Source organism: Tenebrio molitor, chromosome 6, assembly GCF_963966145.1.
Source record: "Tenebrio molitor chromosome 6, icTenMoli1.1, whole genome shotgun sequence".
NCBI lineage: Eukaryota > Metazoa > Arthropoda > Insecta > Coleoptera > Tenebrionidae > Tenebrio > Tenebrio molitor.
The window spans coordinates 12593760-12615427 of NC_091051.1; the positions used below are offsets into that span (position 1 = coordinate 12593760).

General features: G+C 35.0%; 1 protein-coding gene across 1 annotated transcript in view; it reads right to left on the minus strand.

The window, feature by feature from the left end:
* Positions 1-21668, minus strand: part of LOC138132697 (ras association domain-containing protein 10-like) — a 48742-nt gene that overhangs the window by 10396 nt on the left and 16678 nt on the right. The window contains exon 2 of the mRNA XM_069050290.1: positions 14100-14124. Coding sequence (XP_068906391.1) covers positions 14100-14124 — 25 coding nt within the window. The remainder of the gene's footprint in view (positions 1-14099; positions 14125-21668) is intronic.

Here is a 21668-nt window from a genome sequence, read left to right on the forward strand (position 1 = left end):
AGTCAATTTCAGATTATTATCGCACAATTTTATCTGTAAAAATCGAAAGTTGTTAATCTGCAAAGGTGGTTGTAAAATTCTGTAATAATGGCTACTGATTATCAGATCAGTTAACTTATCGACCAGTTAATCTTCGGCAGTACACTATTAGCTCTGTTTAAACTTAATTAAAAAGTTTGCAGCTATTATTGCCTTAATATATAAAGGAGCGTCTTGGCAGGATATAGCTGTCATTCTTGGCGTTTTAAGTGTATGCCTTTATTAGCACCGCAGTTGGGCCATTTAAATCGAGAACAAGATTTAAAATAATCCAATTAGGCAGACTCTCTTTTTGGTCTTGTTTTGTTTACAAGTCAATTTGGATTTCGTCGTGATTATCATTCTTTTTGGTTGCATACACAATACCACAACTTACATAATCTCGATGGTACTATCTTTGCATTTAAAAAGACCCATCAAAGGAGCCGTACAGGGCTCAAGAATGAATGAAATAACCGTTTGTTAACGCACATAATGCAGTATTGCTGATTCATTACTCATTTCATTACGCTGTCTCTTCACATGCAACGAACGGCTTATCGAAAAGGTCTATCGAAATTTCCGTCGACGTAAACAAACAAAGACAACAAGATTTGTCGGTCGAGCTGATTGAAAAAATTGTTCGATTTGAAAAAGTGGAAAGAAGGCTAACGACCCAAAAAGGATGTATTTATAATCGGGGACAGAACCGAAGGTGGTAACAACACTGACGAGACGATGTGGGCGAAATTATGAACGCCATAAATCTTGAAGAAGACCTCAAAAATGTAGGTATATGTGTGAAGCAACGAGGCAGCAGAATGAAAAAATATTTGACTTTGAAGGTAGGTTCAAGACCACGAAGGAGTGATCAGATCGCGACAGGAAGTTAGTTGCATTTGGAATCGACTAACGCTGGATAAATCTGTGTCATTCGGAGCTGATCTTGTTTTGGGCTTCAGATCTCTCTCTTAGGAGTTAACAAGATTACTTGACACCTCACCCACACCGCTCGCATCTTTCTCTTTCCGTCTTTGGTCTCGTTCTTCGCGGTTGTAGCCTCGATTCCGCGATCGACCAAGGTGGTCTCTCGCAATTTCTTGCGGGTGTATTTATCCTGCGCGCGATTTTTCCACTCCTTTTATTTTCAACACCTTGCAATTGTAATACGAATTAACCTTAGAATCGGTTGATTTACATTGCATTATGGAATCAATTTGTTATGAAGGAGTGTCAAAGAGGCATTTTTGCAGCGCTTGCATTGTCTCGTCTCTAGGTTAGACGAAAAGGTGCGAGGCGACTGTCGTAATAGAGACCAAAGAAGACTAACCTAGTGAGAGAGGTGCACTGCGGTACTCCCGCGCGGTTTGGCGTCGCCGAAGACAATAAGTCGCAACAATGAATAATAAATCAGTAAACCATTACGTGGAAAAACAGCGTTTCGAGGCCGCTATGTTCGATACTTATACCCAGTAGCTAAAGACCAGGTGTGTGATCGCGTGCATCATCCCGAGGCTACATGAAAAAAACTCACATTAAAATAAACACAACACATATTCCTGTTCAGGGAAGACGAAAAAGAATAAGACTACGAGATCATGGACTTTCCTCACGTCAAACCGATCCTCGTAAATTAACATAAGAAATGAATGAGAGGCCTTAAGCACTAGACCGAACAAAAACACCGCGCCAAATAACGAGCGGCCACCAAATAACTGTAATTTATAAAAAAAATAACATTGGGCACATCAAAAACGCCGTTTCACGATTTCATGAAACCATAAATTGTGTTCGAGCTTTGATTATACACTAACACACATCTTTAACGTTTCGTAGAGAGAGAGCCGGCGTTTTTTGAAACCAGACCAGGCCCACATAATCGGGGCCCAAATTAAATTATAAATTCAACGAGCGATCCGTTTTTCGTAACGGGTGCACTTGTCACATTTTTTTACGACTGCGATTTCATTCAAAGGTATTAGAAAGGTCTAACGTGCCATTACATTTTACAACCTATAAACAGTGTCGTAAACTGCACTCCTTGCTCCACCAGACAATCAATCTTGCGCAGGACCTCGTGGACTCGTCGTTTTCATTTTCACCCAATTCGATTAAGTTATCGATCAAATCAATCATAAATTGGTTTTCTTAATTAACGCGGTGCACTAAATGATCCGCGTCGGTTGCACCGCATTCGTGCAATCACATCTATCTCTTTCAGCTAATTTGCTTGATTTATGCCCCCCTCGCGGACTGGACTAAACGTTTCGGTCAAATAATTGGATTCTGCTATTTAATTTGTCAGATTTCTTACGGTTCTTCCAATAGGAACAAGGCGGACTGTTGCCATAAATAATTTAAACTGTTTTTTCCTTATGATTTAATACCTTTCCTTTTAGATGTCCTGCCTTCTCGATTTTATCTCGAAGAAATTTTATTGCGTCGACTAACGCGCCGACGAGTTATTAGCCGAGTTATTAGCTATTAAGTAGCCGAGAGTTGTCTTACATGTGTTCCCAACTCAAACAATATTTCAAAAAATTGCAAACAGGCGTCGATGAAGGTGTTTGTAAAAATCCGAAATTATAATAAATCATTTCCTGTTTGTGTCAAAGAAAATTGAACGAATTTATGATGACGTGCATACTAATCTAGAAATTGATTCTCTTATTAGTGGTGACTGGTTTTGAACATTTTTGCTCAAGACGACCACCTAGCACTCGCCGCGAGAGCGATGAACTGGAACTGATCCTTAAAAATCTCACCATTATCTTGATAATGAAACTTTTTAAATATTTCCATTACGCTGTTCTTTGTCCTCTTGTGGTGTCGTGTGTCTTATTATTTACAGATCACAGCTAGGAGATCTGACCAGCTCACCGTGAAAGATGAAAACATGCCAAGTGACTTCCAAGATTCTCAGAGTCTTGTTATGATTTTTTTGTAAACACGTTTCAAGAAGTACGGAAGAGAATCTACCGTAAATACACACAATTAATTGCAAAGTGCGCGACTTCATTGTTGAATTCCAATTATTTGAATGAAGATATCAATCAAGACTCTAGAATCTGTTGGAAGTGGAAAAACAATGCAACAGTTGACAAAGATTTCGCCGGGAATGACACACAAAAGGCTATCTTCTGTCATAAAATTCTCATGGGTGAGCTAAGATGCAAACAAAGGAATACCAGAAACATTAGCCTTTCAGGATGTTTCCTATATTGGGACACCATCAATCCATAAAAATACGACAAGTGATCGTTTCTAAACAAAGAAGAAGTAGGTTTCAAAGACAAGCATAAAATTTGCAATTTGTTTAATTTTTTAATAAATTAGGAGGAAAGTTGGTCACGTGTGCGTCACAATTTGCTTTCTCGTCTGGAAACGAGCTTGTGGGAGGATAAGGTCGTCGGCGAAGGTTAGAGGTCAGGATGTTCTTTCGGAACAATATTTTGGGAAGCTTGTTGACGAAAGCATGACGGAATCTGACGTGGTAAATGTAGGATGGGACAACCGGGTTGTTAGGGTGTCCATTTTTTACCTGATGTCTTTAAATTCCTTTTTAATAGCGTTCAATTTGGAACCAGACACCTTGCAGATCTTCACGATTTTGGCCCAAATATGCCATGACCCAAGGCGCTGCAACAATGTTGCAAGTAGCGTGATTAATAAGTGTTTTATAAACACGTCATAAATTTTGGGCGAGGACTTAATAATTTCTTGGAGAAGAAAACAAGTAAATTAGTTATCTAACTAGTTTTGCAGGAGGAGAGCAAAAGTACTTAACATAGTTTCATGAAGAATTGTGGAAGAGAAAGAAAAAGGAAAAGAAAGAATGTAAGACTTTGTTTAAAGTTAGACGAATTAAGAAATTTTGAAAAAAAAAGATGTAGAGAAGTTAAAGAAAAAAGTGTGTTGTAGACATAATCAAGACGAGGAAGTATTTTACAGTTGGAACACTTTATCATGGAATACGTTAATTTCTGTCTTGCGAGAAAAATAAGAAACAACTTGGCATGAAAGTCTAAATATGTGTTTTCAAAATTAAATGAAATACAGCCAAAAGACGATCAAGAAGTCTTCATGACACTATCTTTCATTTCCGATTTATGAGACAATCAAGTAGATAGTTTTGCTTCACTGGGAATTGCTCTTTGACCAATTAGTCCTGACGAGATTGTTTGAAATTTGAACACAAAACGCGATCAGACTTTTGACCAGAAATCGAATCTCTTATATTGTTTTGATGATTTGGTGCGTTGACTTGGACGCTAATGAAATGTAAAGCTCACTAGAAAAGGAAACAAAACTGTCAGACCATCTGTCGGTAATATCAGATTTCACAGGAGTTGATGACATTCCTTCCTGAACGAAAGTGAAATATCACACCTAACTGATGAGAGTGTAAAAGAGTTATTAATTTTTCGATTTCAAATGATGATGTTAAAAGTGGTTGGACCGCATCAGCTGAAAAAGACGGCGATGGAGTCGGCGAGCTCCCGCTTGTGGTAATGAATTTATAAGAAAATAGTTGGATTCTAACGGAGCGGCGTACAAATTTCTTTGATGGTGTCGAATGGACATGTATAGCTTATTTAAATTCTGTTATAGGTTTTTTGTTGGAGGTTTTATGTTTGTTGGTTTACTCGGGCCGTGATAGGTATTAATAATTTATTAGTTAGCACCTCGTCTAAGTGATTTGAATGAACGGTAAGGACGAGCTTTTTCGGTGGAGAAAATAAGTAGCTGCGGTAACAAACACTCACGGCCGCAGTAATAGCGACCACTTAGACACTTAGTCACTGTGCAAACGCAAATAAATATTCCACCGGGCAAATATGCAAATAGCTACAAAGAAATCGAATATGGCATAGTGTGTGACAAGCAAATCAAATCAGGTCTGATTACCTTACTTGGGTGAATTAATCGGCGTGTATGTCCGAACTGGCGGCCATTAATGAGTCGAATTGACCGATAGCTTAGAAATCCTAGAATTTCCTCGATTCTCGGTACGTTATGAATAAAATAAATACGAGTCTGAAAAAAGCTGCAGAGCGTAACAAGTGCCCGTTTGGTTATTAGGAGCAACTTGTAATTGCAAACTAGACTGCTGGTTGCAACACGTTGACACATGAACAAACACCAAGATGCCTTCGTGCCTCAAGGTGACGCTGAAATCGCCCTCAAAGGATCACTCACTCCTGCAGAGACACTTGTACCCCGGGGTTAATTTCTCAAGGTGCTTTACCACCGCCGTAATTACTGCCGCCGCTCACTTAAGTGCCCACTCGTCGCCAGCTAGGGCTTAATTGGACCTGTAGTGGCGAACCTGTAATAGACAGCTTTTACAGTAATGGTATGGTATTGAGGCACTTTCATGCTCGATTTTCCAAGTTGCAAATATCGCCACGATGAAAGAAGCTCACTGTGTCGCTCCATAAAAATCTTTCTTTTTTTTGGCACTCCTGTTTAGCAGAACGAACGTAATTACAAACGTCCGGTAAACGCGTAATTGGCGGGAGCTTTTTTACGTACAAAAGGAGAAAATGGGCTGATTGGTGGATTTTTTTGTGTGGCGCTGGAGGAAGTGTGGTAATTGAAAAGTGGCGCGTAAAGAGGAAAAAGAGGTGAAATTGAAAAATTTACGGTAAATAAGGGCACCGAGTAACAAGGTAAAAAATTGCTAAAGTGCTACCAATTAGATGCTTATTAAGGCATGAGAAATACTTTTATTATTATTCATCTATGCAATAATTTCATATAAGTACATACTTTGCTAATTGCTAAATCGTTTGTTTCAAACATAATTTTCAACTTGGAAAATATCGTTGAGTATTGAAAATAAAAGCTTTTAGTTACCTTTTACGAATGAATAAAGAATATATTTAAAAACTGCTACTAATAAGATGTTCTCATTCTACTAAAGTCATTCCAAGCACGTTTGGTTCTTGATTTTAGGTTAGAATTCTTACTTAGAGGCTGTATAAAAACTCTCTTTAGAAAATATTTTTTAAGCTTTGAATATAGTTCATTTTTTTTATTATAGTCCGATGAGCTTAGTCCGAATCAAGAAGTCGACATGACCTGTGTCTGCTTTCGACATTTGACAGCAGTGCATTGTTCTACCAATATTTGAAAATTTATTTAGGCAACATGAGACAGATATCTTTACAAATTTCAATTTTTAAGATTTTGTTCTTTCGTGCTTTCTTGATTTTTCTGCAAATTCATTCCTCCTTTTTAATTTTGTCTTTCAAAAAATCGCTCCCTTCAGAAATCTTTTGATAACTATTTACATATCAACTAATAGGTCAGATATATTAAAAATTGTTGAAAACAGCACCACACAACCACGTTTAGACTGTCTTTCTTTCTTCCTAGATTTTGTTTCGGCAACGCCATGAATTAGTTTACCTCCTTACCTGTTAATTTCCAGTCTTGCAAGTTTCCGCGCAATTCCAATATTACTTTTGCAATTTACAAATTCTGTAAATGAATCTGTCCACATGCTTTTCGTTGGCATCATACGGAGGACATTTCAAGCAAAATTAAACAAAATTATCACAAATAATGTGGTTAAAACGTAACCTAAAAATTTGACGTCGCTAATGTAATAAACGTACAACTCGTGTCTTGCTCGAATCACACATGCTAAAGCGAGATGCATAGTGGGACACGCTTAATACAATACGTACAAGAATTCAATAGTTTGTTTACATTATGTTGAAAAGAGATAGCAATATGACAGTTGTTCTGCTTTTTAATTGATACATCGGACTATAATTAAAAAATGGACTTTACCTATTCGATAACATTTAAAAATTATAGCTTATCAGTAATTATTTAACAATAAATATAATGGATATGCAAGGATTGAGCAATAACTCTTGTCAAGGATAAATTTGCAGTTTTTAAATTGTACACTTCAGGTTATGGTCCTGGGGCAGTCTTATTTGAGTTGCTTCAAAGCATATCGGGTGTTTATTTAAATTTCTCCGCAAAGTTGGCGTTGAAGAGTCGATTGTGAACGCACCAGGGATTACAGATCACGGATCAGCTGTTTAAATCTAACCTCACTTTTTACGTTGTTTGTGTTTTTACTCTGCAGACTGACGAGTGGTGAGAATTTACAAAGAAAATGGAGCATATTTTCAAAACCGCTGATTGGCACCAAAATCAAAGGATCTAGAGTCCTTACTAAGATAAATATTTAGCAAAACAAACTTATTATGGCGAATTAAATGTTTGTAATATGTTTATAATAAAAATGAATCTGGTTGATGACCAGTGTAAAAATGTGTAAAAGTATGTACATCGTGTTCTTCGTGAGCAGGATCCACCGACGGAAAATAACAAAAATTGCAAAATTTCACCTAGACGGCGTGATAAAATTTCACCACTTTCAGAGAAATTAAATATCACATCTGGCCAGTCTCGGCGTGCGGTAATAACTATAATTATTGTTAAAGTTGCATTAATTACGAGTTCATAAATGTCAATAAGAAAGACCCCGCAAAAAAAGTGAAAACGGCGATCACGAATCCTAATCGGAGTCGCAATTCCGCCGTGTAATTTTTGCACGGTGCAACAATTTCGCCGCATATTTCGCGAAAAATTCCCGTGCAAGTGCAAATTACGCCCACGCAACGATTAGAGCTATGAATTATGAGCGATCAAAGCGATAATGCATCTGACATATAAAACTGATAAAATTTTGCAATAATATAATCGCAGTCATTACGATAATTGCAACATGACAGCAGAAATGTAAATACATTCTAAACGAATCGCAATTCGAAAAAAGGCCGCACGCAACCAAAAGGTCAGATCTAAAAATGGTCCGATTTAATGGCATTCCGTGTGCAAGGGGCACCGATGACGTTATTGTGTGAAATCAAAAAGGAACATCTGATAAAGATCGTAGATTTTCTGTGTTCCGTGATGCCTCCAAGCTATCTCGGCCACATCGTAGGCGGCCAAGCGCGAGAGGCACGTGCCCGTGAACCAAGAAAAAACCCAACAACCAAAGACGAGAGTTATAAATCTCGACGCTTTCTTTTGTTTATAACAATGGCGTTAACTAACGTGGTCAATTAGCTGCGAGGCTACTGGCTCGCGGTGGCGTCCTCTGCCGCCATCGTCGTCAGACCGGAAACGAAATTTCAATTACCTCTAAAAGCATTAACGCCGACTTATCAAATCGACAATTAGCCGCCAGTGCGATTATAAGTCCAGTAATTTACAAGATTAGACGGTTGGCATGTATTTACGCAAATTATATGCGATTTGCTAAACTAAACAACGCAATTAAGCCTGCTTCAGACACAGATCAACGAACTGTCTTCTATCGCGGAAATCAAACTCAAATTATCACTTTCCATTTCGAATAAAAGTCGAGCGACCTCGATCGAGCGCGCTCGAAAAAACTCTCGAGTAGCGTCCAGCATTGTTGGCAGAAATGGGCACCTGTGTCGTGGGCAAATGGTCGAGTACGAGTGTGCACTGCAACGATCAATCATTTTGAACTGGTCGGTGGGAAAAGTGTGAGAATAATTTTTGTGCTTAATTTGCTTATGGCTTTTTTAACTGTGTTAGAGTTCACAACTCGTAATCTTCGCATTTTATCGCTCAATGGTATCGTAGCGAGACGAATACAATGGACTTCAAAAAATATGAATTGAGAAAAACGAGCAAAATTTAAATAACGCAACCGTTTAAAATGAGTTACTGTAATAACCGGCAATTTAGCCACCGGTTGCTAGTACTTTGGGACTAATGATGAAAGAATAGTGTTCGCACTGGTTATCGGCTGCTGACTTGTTTTATGTTGTTTCTTTTCAGGTGAACACGCTGAACGAGAACCATCTTGAAAACTAAATTGAAACATCAAAATATGGAGTAATAAAAAAATTAAATGGTCACTTGGGAACTGGAAAATTTAAGTTGAAAATTCAGAATTTGAAAAACAAAATCATAAGATTTTTACGATTCATCATAAGAATTTGAAGATGACAATTAATAAATTGATTTTGTAATTTGATGGAGCAACTAGAGGTAGAATATTTCCCCAATTATGTTATTTGTGCGACGTGTCTGTCTATAAAGTACAACTTATTTTCAAGGGGAAATTTTACACATATGAGAACATTGAAGTCGCCATTGCTCGCAAACGAAGGGCGGAAAAGTAAAAATGATGGAAAAATGTTAAAAAATAAAAAATAAAATTGGCCCGCCCGATTGCCTTTCTAAAATTTCAACGGAAAAGAAAATATTTTTATTATTCCAAATTTTTGGCGCTTACTGCATATTCGACTTATCTGACACTGATGGGTTTAATTACGTTCTAAAACACATGAGTAATTTAATCTAATTTTCTTATACAGATGTCCCAGAGTTGCGAAAAAGCTCCATAACTTGTATGTTATTAAAGATATCAACTTTTTCTTTTTTTTTTGGATGATAGTTACGTTATTATTGCACATTCGGAAAATATTGCTGAGTACTGTCCCAATATTATAAAAACACCAAAGTTATGTTTTTTCAAATGGAACCTACCCAATTTGATTTCATTTTTAAAATAATAACTTTTTTTTAATTTATCTAAATACAGGGTGAGCAACAATAACTGTTTCAGTTGGCAATCAAAAATTTTACATGAAATTTTCAAGACTGTGAATTGATAAATCAAAATTGTTGTTGTTTTTAGGTGTCTTTCAAATAATTTCATTACATAGATGAGATGTTTTACTTTTACTTTTTTGTAAATTATGAAATGAGATAAAGAAAGTAAGTAGGTACAGAGCGTAGGAAGAACACTTTTTGCACTGGTTATTAAAAAAGACTAAAGTAAATTACAATAATTATTACAAGTACGTTAATTAAACTGATTAGTTTATTCATTTAATGAAGAAATTAGAATAAGTAGAGACAGGATGATTAAAAGAGAGAGAGAGAACAAAAAATACTAAGTAATCTTTGCATTGTAAGTTGCTATGAATGAGTTTTGTGTAGTCGACTTCTTTGACTTCGATAGACTAATAATTACATAGCGCAGAACGCAACAGTAACTTTCTTCTTTTGATTCTAAGACAGCATTCTAGTCGAAAATAATGACAATTTTGATTCAGTTCACTGTCCATTATTTCATTTAGTCTCACTATTTAATTGTTCACTTGCAGGATTTTCAATGTAACTGTATTCTGTTGTCTTCAGAACAGTTATAAAGTAATATCAGAGAAATGACAATGTCAATTGCGAACATTACGGTAAAGAATAAGGATTTTTTGTGTGTTGTATTCTGAAGAAATTCTATTCATCATCCTACTTCATGATTTGTCGTTTATCAGTAAGCTTGCGATTTGAGATGAACTTTTTGACCAATATAATAAAAAAGTTATATGAAAGGAAGAAAACCAAAAGCGTCTTACACTTAACGGGCTAAATGTGTTTTTTGTACAACTGCAAAAATTTAGGACGATTTTTTCATTTATTTTATGCCAAAAGTTATCAAGATTTCTTTATAGATCTTAGCGATGCTTCTGTTTCCGCAAATATTCTTATAAGCAAATTGGACAGTCTACCTTGAAACAGTTTGTTTATGTGCAAGATTCCGCATAATTCAACCCTTGGAAAAAATATTTAAATCAAGTGTTGATGAAACTACCGATAGTACACAGAGAGCTATTGCAAATGTAATAGATGGTGCTGTAAAACCTAATGGACCAAGCCCATCGTACCCAGTAACAAGTAAAGTGTTGGATAAAACTAACTCAGGATCTTCTACCACTTTAGCACATGATAGTCTAAAATTTCTTTTTCAGTCAAATTTATACGACACTTTTTATTACATATTATTTATTGCTAAATTTATTAGAGAGGTCTTTGTGTATATGTAGAAGTTAATTAGTAAAGAAGTTTTTCCAATACTCCCAATGGAATAAATCTATGCAAAAAAGTGTGTTCCCATATTGCAATACATCCACAACTAGTAAATAATCTAAGCAAGCTGCTAAGGAAGGAGTTCAAAATTTAGATGACGCTGAAAATGTACCCTAAAAATACACACACAGTTATTTATTACTGATTAAAATTTTCGTATAGTGCTTTGACAAAATTTTCATAATAAGAGGTTACCTACAAGAAAATTTAATTTAAAACTTCAACGGCATTTACATACTTCGGAAAAAGTCCTGCTCCTGTACTAGTTGTGATGTTCAGAGATCATTTTCAAAATTAAAAAAATCTTTGACTCCCACAAACATTGGTTTCTCGAGAAAATTTAGAAAGACATCTAGACAATAAGTAACAGAAATTATCGAAATGTGTCGCACACGACTTGATTTCAGACTTTTCCAAAGGCACGCCACTGCGACAATGTCAGCTCAAGTTTAAAAAGAAATATTGGATCGTATCGACAAATTTAACATTCATCGTTCGCTTTAATTGTACCGTACCTTAAAAGTTGTTAACTTCTTTGACTCACTGGAGGTTTGCTAATTTTAACAGCAACAAAAATTACGACCTGTATCATTTCAAGCAGTCGGAACGAGCATTATTCCGCTTTAACATGTACTCGTAAGTTGATGATCCGCTTCATTATTACTACGGCCAGTTAGTAGACTTCAACTTGCAAGCTTATTTAATGATTATTATTGTAAGTTTTGACTTCTTTTTTTACTTCTTTCAAATCAAATCAAATGAAAACGCTTAGCATATTTTATACAGTACTAGTTACATAAAATCGATTGCATAAAAAGTCTAAGTGCAGGCTAACAAGACAACAAAAAACCACCACTGTTGATTCCTCCAGGAAGTATTGTGTATAATTTCTTACCTGCATTTGAATTTGTTTGAATCTGTTATTTGATCTTATTAACAACAAGCGGTTAGAATTATCTGCAGCTGTCTTTTTCCTTAATTTTATTATTAGAACCCGAGGACTTTTATTTTATAAATTCCTGTTACAGAAACTGTTATTACTTCAAAAATTTACATCAAGCACAGTTGTAAAATACAAAACATACATTCTATAGTTCTTAGTTTAATTTATTCCACCGTTTATTGTGCTAAGAATGTACTATTGCGGGCAAAAAAAGTGGGACATCAAATTTCTGTCAGTTTTGAAAAATTCGATGTAGTTCAAGCTTTATTGTCATTTTTTTGACACTATTCTAGCTGACAGCTTAAAAATTTATTTTATACTTCTATTTTCCTTTTCCAAATGCCCTCTTCTTTTGATAAAGGTAGATTTTGATTGGGAGTTTGCATTAAATAAATATTCACTACGTGCTTACTTGCATTCATTCCCTACAACCTACAATACTTAATGACAACGTCAATAAATTCAAAGTAGGGTTAGAATCGGATAAGGGTTATTTCACATTAAAAGTCACAACAATGACGTTGATGTCCCACTTTTTTTGCCCGCAATAGTACCAAATTACATATTTTATTAAAAAAAAAAAATAGCTGCTGCAGCTGCAATTTAATAAATACAAAGAGATTATTTAATGGCTCGTGAGATGTTTAAACAAAAAAACAGTAGCAAATAACTTTAAAAATTATGCTGGGCTAACTAATTTGGGCAACAGCATTTGTATTTCCTAAAGTAACACATTTCTTAAAAAAATATCTAATTTGTGATTAACCTCAATCGTTACAAACAAAGAATGATAGATTATCTCAAAATTGCTTATTCAATGCTCTTAACTATTATTTATTAACAGGTTCTGTTTCCTTTCATCACGTATTACGATAACACCTGTAGTTACTAGGAATTGTGTAACACGTGAGAAAAGCTGTATTTGAACGTGTTACTTTCATATTGAAAAGACATATGTCATAAAAACAACCAGAATACTAAGTATTTTCAAGCTTCAGCAATTCCAAAGCTTTATTTGGATGCTTTCCAATATTTTATACCGTACAATAATGTTTTTAACGGCACGCACACTTTTTCAGTTTAGATCTATTCCAAATATTTTCGCGCACCTATGAGGTGACTTTAAGTATGTTTATAGTAAGTTTGGACAGTTACCTCGTCCCGAATTAATTCAGATCATTACATATTTCCTAAAGCCTTGTTCTTTGTGTTTTACACGTATCTATAAACATCACTACAGATTAATTTTGACACCGTTAGAAGTTATAAACACCGTTAGCGGTTTGAATTTTGTGTTCTTTCTGATACGATTCGCTTTTCTAAACGTGTTTATATTTTCGCATTTCCATTAGACACATGTTTGACAAAATTCCCACTGAGAAATCTACTTTACCCATAAATTACATCAACGATCCACAAAAATTCAAGCGCTGTTATTCCAATTTTCGTTTTTTTCTCTGATATTTTACGGCTTTTTTGAAACTCTCCGTTCTCTTAGCAAACCCATTAAAACCGAATCTTTTCCAACTTTGATCCATAAATTTCTGCTCAAACAACTCGTGGGAAGAAAAATGATTGAGTAGCAGCATTTTACGGCTCTCTACTGGTCATTTTATGATTTACAAATCGCAAAAATTTTATTTACATTTTTTGCATAGTTCATAGCGAAAGGTAAACAACAATCGAGGTGTTAAAATTTGAAAAGAGTGCAAGTAGGTAAACTCTCGTTTGTTTCTTAACTATCCTGTGTTGTGTACTTCTTGGAGAAGAAAGTTGGTGTCGTTGCTGCTCGCTGTAATTTACTAGTTAGACTCTAGGAATTGTGACTCAAATGTCGTCTAATTTGCAATAAACAATGCTTTGCACGCCTCCTCTCATTACTTATGATCATATGTGTGTAAAGATTCTGCGTTATCCTCTCTTTTAGTTGGTGCGGTTTGGAAAAAGATGCAGCGCTGTCGTGTGCATAAAAAGGGAACAATATGACTTTCGAATAGAGAGGAGGGCCGTAAGAACAAATGTCAGCGGTATCGGAGGTGCCATTCACTGATCACGAATTTTCAGTAATGTTTTGTATTTTGTAATCGAGTGTTTCATTGACATCATCTAACCCTGGAATTAAATTAATTACCGCGTTTACCGTCTACGAGAGATGCCGTTATTATGCAAATCGTTCGGAAAAAAACGTACTATAGCTTACCAGGCTTTGGTGGTTCCCCTCTAACCTGCAACAAAAGTCAAAGATTAGCTGCGCTGGTCTGGATTAAAAATGAATCGGCTGTTAAACATTTTTAATTAGCAATAACTCAAAGGTAACTGCGTTTTTTCGAACGCTATGCAGGTAATAAACATAAATAACAGGCGATATTAACATTTATTGATCAATAAATAGTTGAAAATGTTCGCTTCTGGATGAATAATTAGAGGTGGGCAAAATTTTGTGTTGACCTTTCAGAAATTTTAATGTGGTGGATAACGTCTCCATTGTTCGGAGTGTGTGCGTGTTGAAATATGTAAGAAATCCTCGCCGGCAATAAAACATTTTTATAGACTAACTAAAATTCCAACTGTCGCGGCCAACATGTCATCGTTTTATCACTAGAAAAGCATAAAAACCTCGTACGTACAAATTTATAGCGTTGTCTCAACCGTGCCGTACACTTCAGAAGTCGGATTTCCGGCCAGTTTCACAACTTCCAGGTCGACGAAACAATTAAAAAAATCGACGTGCACAATCGCTGACTCACATTATTTACAACGATTCCATTTAGAAACGGCACACATGTACAACATTGTAGCTGATTTATCAAGTCGATAATCGGTAAATTATCTGAACGGTAGCACTTTACAGCGATGCAGTTTAACGGTTCTGCTAATGCGCCTGTTTACAAGGTCCCCATCGCCGCCCCCGACTATTTAATTAAACGCTCTTACTATCATTTGTAAAGAATCGTGACCGAGGTGATTTATGGCGATTATTAAAAACCGCACCTGTCCATGAAAATGGCGTAAATCGTTTCAATAAAATCAATGCGTACGCAACGATCATATTATATTGATCTGTCGATAAAATATCCTTTCACTGACATGTCAGATTCACTATCCTTATGGTTGGGCAGTGGCGCAGAGGCGTCGATGCAGAAGGGTCAGGTTTGTTGTCAAAAATACAAATACAAAATTGGAATCCTTTTCAACTAGGTGTGAGATCGTGATTTACTAATACAAAAAAGGTTGTTTTTTTGTAAATTTAAGAAATACATAACAATTATCGGATTTAAAATGTCAGAAACGGAATTCTCTAATAACAAAAGCGGTAGAAATATCAAGAGTTATGTTTATTTTGTATACTTTGTCATTTTTATAGCGTAGAATTGTAGTTATAGTTTATTTATTATGTACGTTCGAGGCTTGGTTTCTATAAAAAAAGCGCACTTTATTATCTTTTCCTTCAATAAATAAAAAGACAATAATAAAGTATCATGGAAGAATTAATTTTTTTAAATTCTGAACTTAAACTACTGAAAGACAAAATTACGAGAGACAATAGAGAAAGATGAAAGACATACACAAAGAAATAAAAATGACAAATGTATATGAGTATACAGGCTGTCCCAGAAATGGCGTACTAACAGTGCACTACGGTGTAGAAGAGCTTACCGTTAACGCCAGAAAAATGTTAAAAAAATTCTATTGGACTTATTTTCTTATTTGGCGGTCTTTGAATGTGGCACTTAACAGGTCAATTATTTTGAAATATATGTATGAAATTGTCATGACAGCTACGTCTAATCGTACATATTATAACAAAGTACAAGATCACTCACTATCAATATCTAATCCTGCATAATAGAAAATTTTGAAGTTTTGGAAATCGAAAAAAATATTTTAAATTCTCTACGGTAACATTGCAAGGTAATGATGTATGAATATATCATTGTTTACATTGTATTATCGTTAATAATAATAATAAAAATAATTGATTTTTTTGTCGGCAACATTTTTCCATATTTTTTTCATGTACATTTAAGCATCCTCGATAAGGTAGTAAGTAGTTTGTACGCCATTTTTGGGACACCCCTCTATGTCTATAAGTGGTTTAAAACCTTTTATAACAAGGACTAAAGTGTCAAGTATCTCTTTTAGTCCATAAGGACATAAAGTGACATTTCAAATCCCCAGGGACATAAAATAACATTTTTTTTAATGTTTCGTTAAAATAAACCAATAAAGCGTTTTCATTGTAGTTTTCCACTCGTTTCTCCATACACCACTTAACAAAATCTTCATATTACTGTTCGTAATTTTGTTTTGATTTTTTGGATATTAATTCTTCCGTAATCATGTCAGCGGCCTTATCTATATCAAAACTTGTAGATTCATTTATTTTCTTATCGATAAAACTCTGTGAAGTTTCGTTTGAACACTTACAATGACACTCGATTGAACAATTTTGTTGACACCGTTGCTATGACGTTACCTACCGCGTAATTCAAATAGCACCATGTTCATATAACAAACTCATCAAAATGGATATTGTTTAAAATCTTTATGTATTACTGGGAAGTGCAAAAAATATAGTAGGTATATGCCTCAGAACCAAAGTGATAGTTTATTTATGAAAACACTCACTTTAGTCCCTTGATATGTAATATATTATTTTGCATTAAAATGTCGCCCATTAGTTTTGACTATAACCTTGCAAATTCTTGTTTCATTGTTAATGAACGTTTTGACACTTCCCATTATTCTATTCCAAAGTCTCTGCTGCTGTTCCAATCCTCATATGTAGAATTAAAACATAGACAACGAAAATAGAACAACAACAAATATAAACACAGAAAATGAAATTCCTCAGAAGGGTAAAAGGATGAACAAGACTTGATAGATATAGAAACTAGGATATAAGAAATTAATTAAACATAATTAAGGACAAAGAAAATAGAAGAAAATGAAAAGAACATCTAAATAGAATTGAATAGGACCGCTTACTCCTCAAAGTACTGAATTATAAATGTAGAGAAGAAGAAATGCAGGCACTCCGAGAAGAAGATAGCTATCGTAACAGGCATACATGGTTAATATCGAAGAATATGTATAGAAGATGACGAAGAAGAAGTAGAGTGTATTAATACATGTAGGATTAATAGTTTGAGTTTGATTTAATGCAATTCTACAAAAAAAAAAAAAAAAAAATGGGTCTTCTATTGTTTTATCCCATGATGATTATAATTAATAAGAATCTTACTAAAAATTGTAGTTGTGTAAACAGTAATTAAATTTAACGATTGCACAGTGCACCTTAGACGTTTGATTCTTGGCTTCTTTGCAGGAAAAAAGTAGAACCTTAAAGGAATGATCCTGCTGTGAGCCGCTTGTGCTTATGGCTTTGAATTGTCGTTAGCGATTTATGTAGTCAATTTTGCAATTTCGTTAACGAGAGTGGCTAATTAAAAATATCGCAACGTTTCTGTTTTTAAACGAGCGGTTTAATCGAAAAAGTGAAGGTCTCGATTGGAAATGGTAGCACTTTTATACAGTTTATTGCTACAAAAATTGACCATTACGAAATGTAGTCGTTTATGGTAGCGGACGTTTTAGTATGGGACATCTGTTTTATGCAAATATCTGGAATTCGAACAATGCGCATAAATTAAAACAAATTAAAAATACAAACACATCTAGAGGTTCTTCGGCATGACGCCGAATAATTTTTTACAAGTTTTCGTGTCTCATAAACTTCAAATCGATTTGTCCAGGACACGCAGATATTTTATTTTATGGTCGTTTTATTAAATCCATCACTCGCCTAACAAGGAACGCCTATAATTTATGGGTCGCATCTTTTTCAATTAAAATTTTTGACGATACTATCCGCTTATCTTGAAATATCTAATTTATTCAGACGGAGAGTGTAACAATGCCACGAGAAATCAAAAAAACCCAGTCCATTCCATATGCGTGTAACTGTGTCAAGTTCAAATTCTCTTAGAACGCTTTTACATTTTTTAACTGTATAAAATGACTCCAAATAACGGTATTTTGCAAAAATCAGACTCGACCTCGTGAATCGCTCATGAATCACACATTTATTTTTTTCGTTTCGAACAAAACTGTCATCTCACTAATCAACAAATAGTGTGCGTAATAACTTATTACTGATCTAAATATGCAGATGGTGAAGAAGTGGAATGATGGAGTCACCTTCGTCTGAAAATAAAATGGCTAACGCAGTGAACAAATTATGAATATAAATTGTTTGATTATGTGCGACTCGTACTGCAAAAACACGACGAAGAAGAACATTAGAGGAAAGTATGATGAAAGACTGCTACCGTGGCACTGCACCAACAAAGAAGGGGAAAATAATGACAAGCTCACACGATCGTTTAATTATGAAACCCCTAATTAGCTTGTTGTACTTATTTTACAAATATTATCTTTAAATACTGTTTGGCAGCAAACCTGTTCCCAGATCTCAATCTCAAGGCTCTAATTTGAAATGTTTTTAAATTTATTACATATTTTTAAAAAGTTCATTCGCTTTTGAATTTGAAAACTAAGAGAAATGGAAGTTATTTTCAAGCGTGACAATCGCGTCTTAGAAACGGGTGAAGTGGCTTTTTTAGTAACCGGACTTGAAACACTTCAAATTCTAGGAGTTGAAATGTTCACGAAATATTTAATAGTTAAATTATTCGTATTAAGGCCCAGTTGCCGACCTCGACTTCGTGTCGGTCTTCAAATCTCTGGGCTTAGCACAAAAAGACTCACTTCTACTCTTAATGGTATAATCTACTATTATCAAATCCTATCAAAATTACCCAGTAGCAAATTAAAAAGGTTCAAACTTACTTGTCAACTCATTTAATCCGCAATTGTCTTTTTACTGTTGCTTAAAACAACAAAAACCTTCCATTAGTAATTGAGCAATTGCTTTGTTCTTTTCTGCGTAACCATGTTACAACAAGAGAATGCAACAAGTGGTGTAAACTCACGAAATCCTAATTTCCAAGAGACAATTTTCTTCGTTTTCCCTCGTCTGAAATCTGAGGTCAAATGCAAATTTAAAAAATGTCAAATTATTTTTCAATATCTTTGTGCAACCAATAATTTATTAGAAAATGATATGTAATTAAGGTTTTGCAAGAGCTCGATTACGCCTCCTGATTACCGTTGATTGTAATTTATTGTAGTGAAAATAAGACATCAAATTAAACGCCTATTGTCGTTCCAAAAATTAACTCCGGTAATTCTTAAACAATCGCATATTTTATAACAACAACTTAATATGGAACAGGTCCATCCGGTCATTACTTATGTTGTACCACCGTTGGTATAGATTTATTAACTTAATGATGACACATTCGAGAAAACATACAATTATTTTTAAACCATAGATCAGACCGACCAAAAATTTATGATATCGCTTAAACAAACTGCACTTTAACAACAAGACACAAAGTACCGGTGCAGTCGTAAATGAGAATTTAATTAGTGCACATTTAAACAGAATGCAAATTAAAAAGGTCAGTGATTTTATTAAAATTATTAAATCTAAAATCTGATTGAGTTTAAAATCGCTTTCATTTATATCGGCTGTTCATTTGAATTTCCCGTCAAAGTTGCCGTTGAAGAAGAGTCGATCACGGATCTAACCTCACTATTTGCGTTGTTTGTATTTTCACTCTGCAGATTGATGAGTGGTGCGTTCACAATCGACTCTTCAGCACCAACATTGATGGGAATTTTAAATGAACACCCGATACATGACGCGACACACTACAGAAGAAAATTCTCTAAAATTGCTAAAAATATCTTAAAAGACAAAGGGCGGTAACAGATTGATCGAAAACTTTTTGCAAATCACTCGTACTTCCTTGACACCGTTCTTCATTTACAATTGTTAATTGCCAGGAAAGGAAAGATTAATTAATTTGAATAATGCAAGAACAATAATCCTCTCGATATCTCCATCGTTGCTTTTCGTTTAAATGTAAATTTATTCGCAAGTTCATCAGATATTGTCTCGAACAAAGCACGACGAAATTCATTTTACTCGAATTACGATATTATTAGCGTTTTGCTGCACTCGAGGTGTAGCAATAAATGCATTCGGTGCGTGTGGCACTAGCGTGATTTTTTGGGAGAAGTGTGAGAATATTTTTTTTAATTAAAAGCAGTATTGTTTCGTAACGAGTTCGACGTTTACGGAATTCACTAGTGTGTTTAATGCATCGTTTAACAAAAATAACAGAAATATTGTCCTTTGTTTGAAGCGAGATTTTAAATCTCGTACGGAAATGCCAGGAAAAAATTAAATAACAACACCTACGCCATGAGAAAATGTCTCGTATCGAAATTATAAATCATAAAATTAAAAATTTCTTTTCCTCGTTACAGTATCCGCGAATGTGGTTAATTAAATGTCTTGGACTGACATTTTAAGCATTTGTAGGAACATTAGTGCATATATTTTACAGTAATGGGAAATTAAAATATTAAAAATTTGACTGTTACGACTCTGAATTGAGGTTTATTGTGGTTTCACACTGCTTTACCTCCAGGTAATTAATTTCAGTTGTAAATAAACATTGTATAGTTAAATGTTATTAAATTAGGAAAGCTATAAAGTCCGGACGGGCCGTAAATATTTTCGTTTGGTGTTTTCTCAAATGAGACAATAACAATTCGTCACGATTATAAAAGTGATAGTTGGTGCTCGTTTATGTCTTAGACGAACCCAAGATGAAAGAATTTGTTATGAGTCACGTCAAAAACACTCTAACTTACATTACCATATAATGCTCAATGTTCATTTTCCTTCCTTTTGCGGTGACATTTTCCTTTTATTGTTACGAATATTTTGCCACACGAAGTGGCCTACAAACCGAGACCGATTAAGTGTATTTAGGCACTTTTACTTCCTGTCATTATTGGGATTTAAATTAAAGAGAAATCTCGAGACGGTGAGGAGTTTTTATCGAAATCCCGATTGTTGTTGGGAAAACGGCGTAAAGGTTTAATCACCGATTTTATCTCCTCTCTCCGTTGCGTACTTTTTGTTTATTGCCTTATTAGTTATTACGCAGTTGCGGACATTACCTGGCAAGTTGTTAAATTTAAGTAAATACCTATCAAACGAGTTACTTAAGTGCACTCGAACCAAAATAAAAAATCTTTCTTGGTATTTTTCCGTCTAGTGAAAACGGCATTAAACATGAATGTCCGCCTGAAGGACGTGTGCATGGAAACAGGTGCTAACGGTTTTCAATGGGAACTGTTGGTATGTATGTTAAAATGCACCTGTTTTAAGGGTAAGAGTTATCGAAGCGAGGCCCTTCAGGTTCCACATTGGTGGAGACCAACTGCCGTAATAAAAAGATCGTTACGTTTTGTACACTTGCACAAAAGGAACAGGTCGTGTACTTTTTTCCCTGAAAACCCTGATTACACTGTGTGTGTTGTAATTACGGTAAAAAATGTATGCAAGTCGCCCTTGCAACCACCACTTATTTTTATATTTTTCTGAGAATTAGGCAACCAGTGATTATGCAGTCCACGGAGATAGCCACAATGACACATTGCGTTGTGACATTAGGCCGAGATTAAAGTCCTTTTTGCCTGTGGCAATTGTTTTTAAGAATGCCAATTACGTAATGAGCTATGTAAAAAAGAGTTTTTTACGTTGTTTAACGCCTCATACGGAAAGGTCCTCGGGCTTTACACGATCGCCGGGATTGTTATTATAGATGCGTTTTTTTCAGTTTTC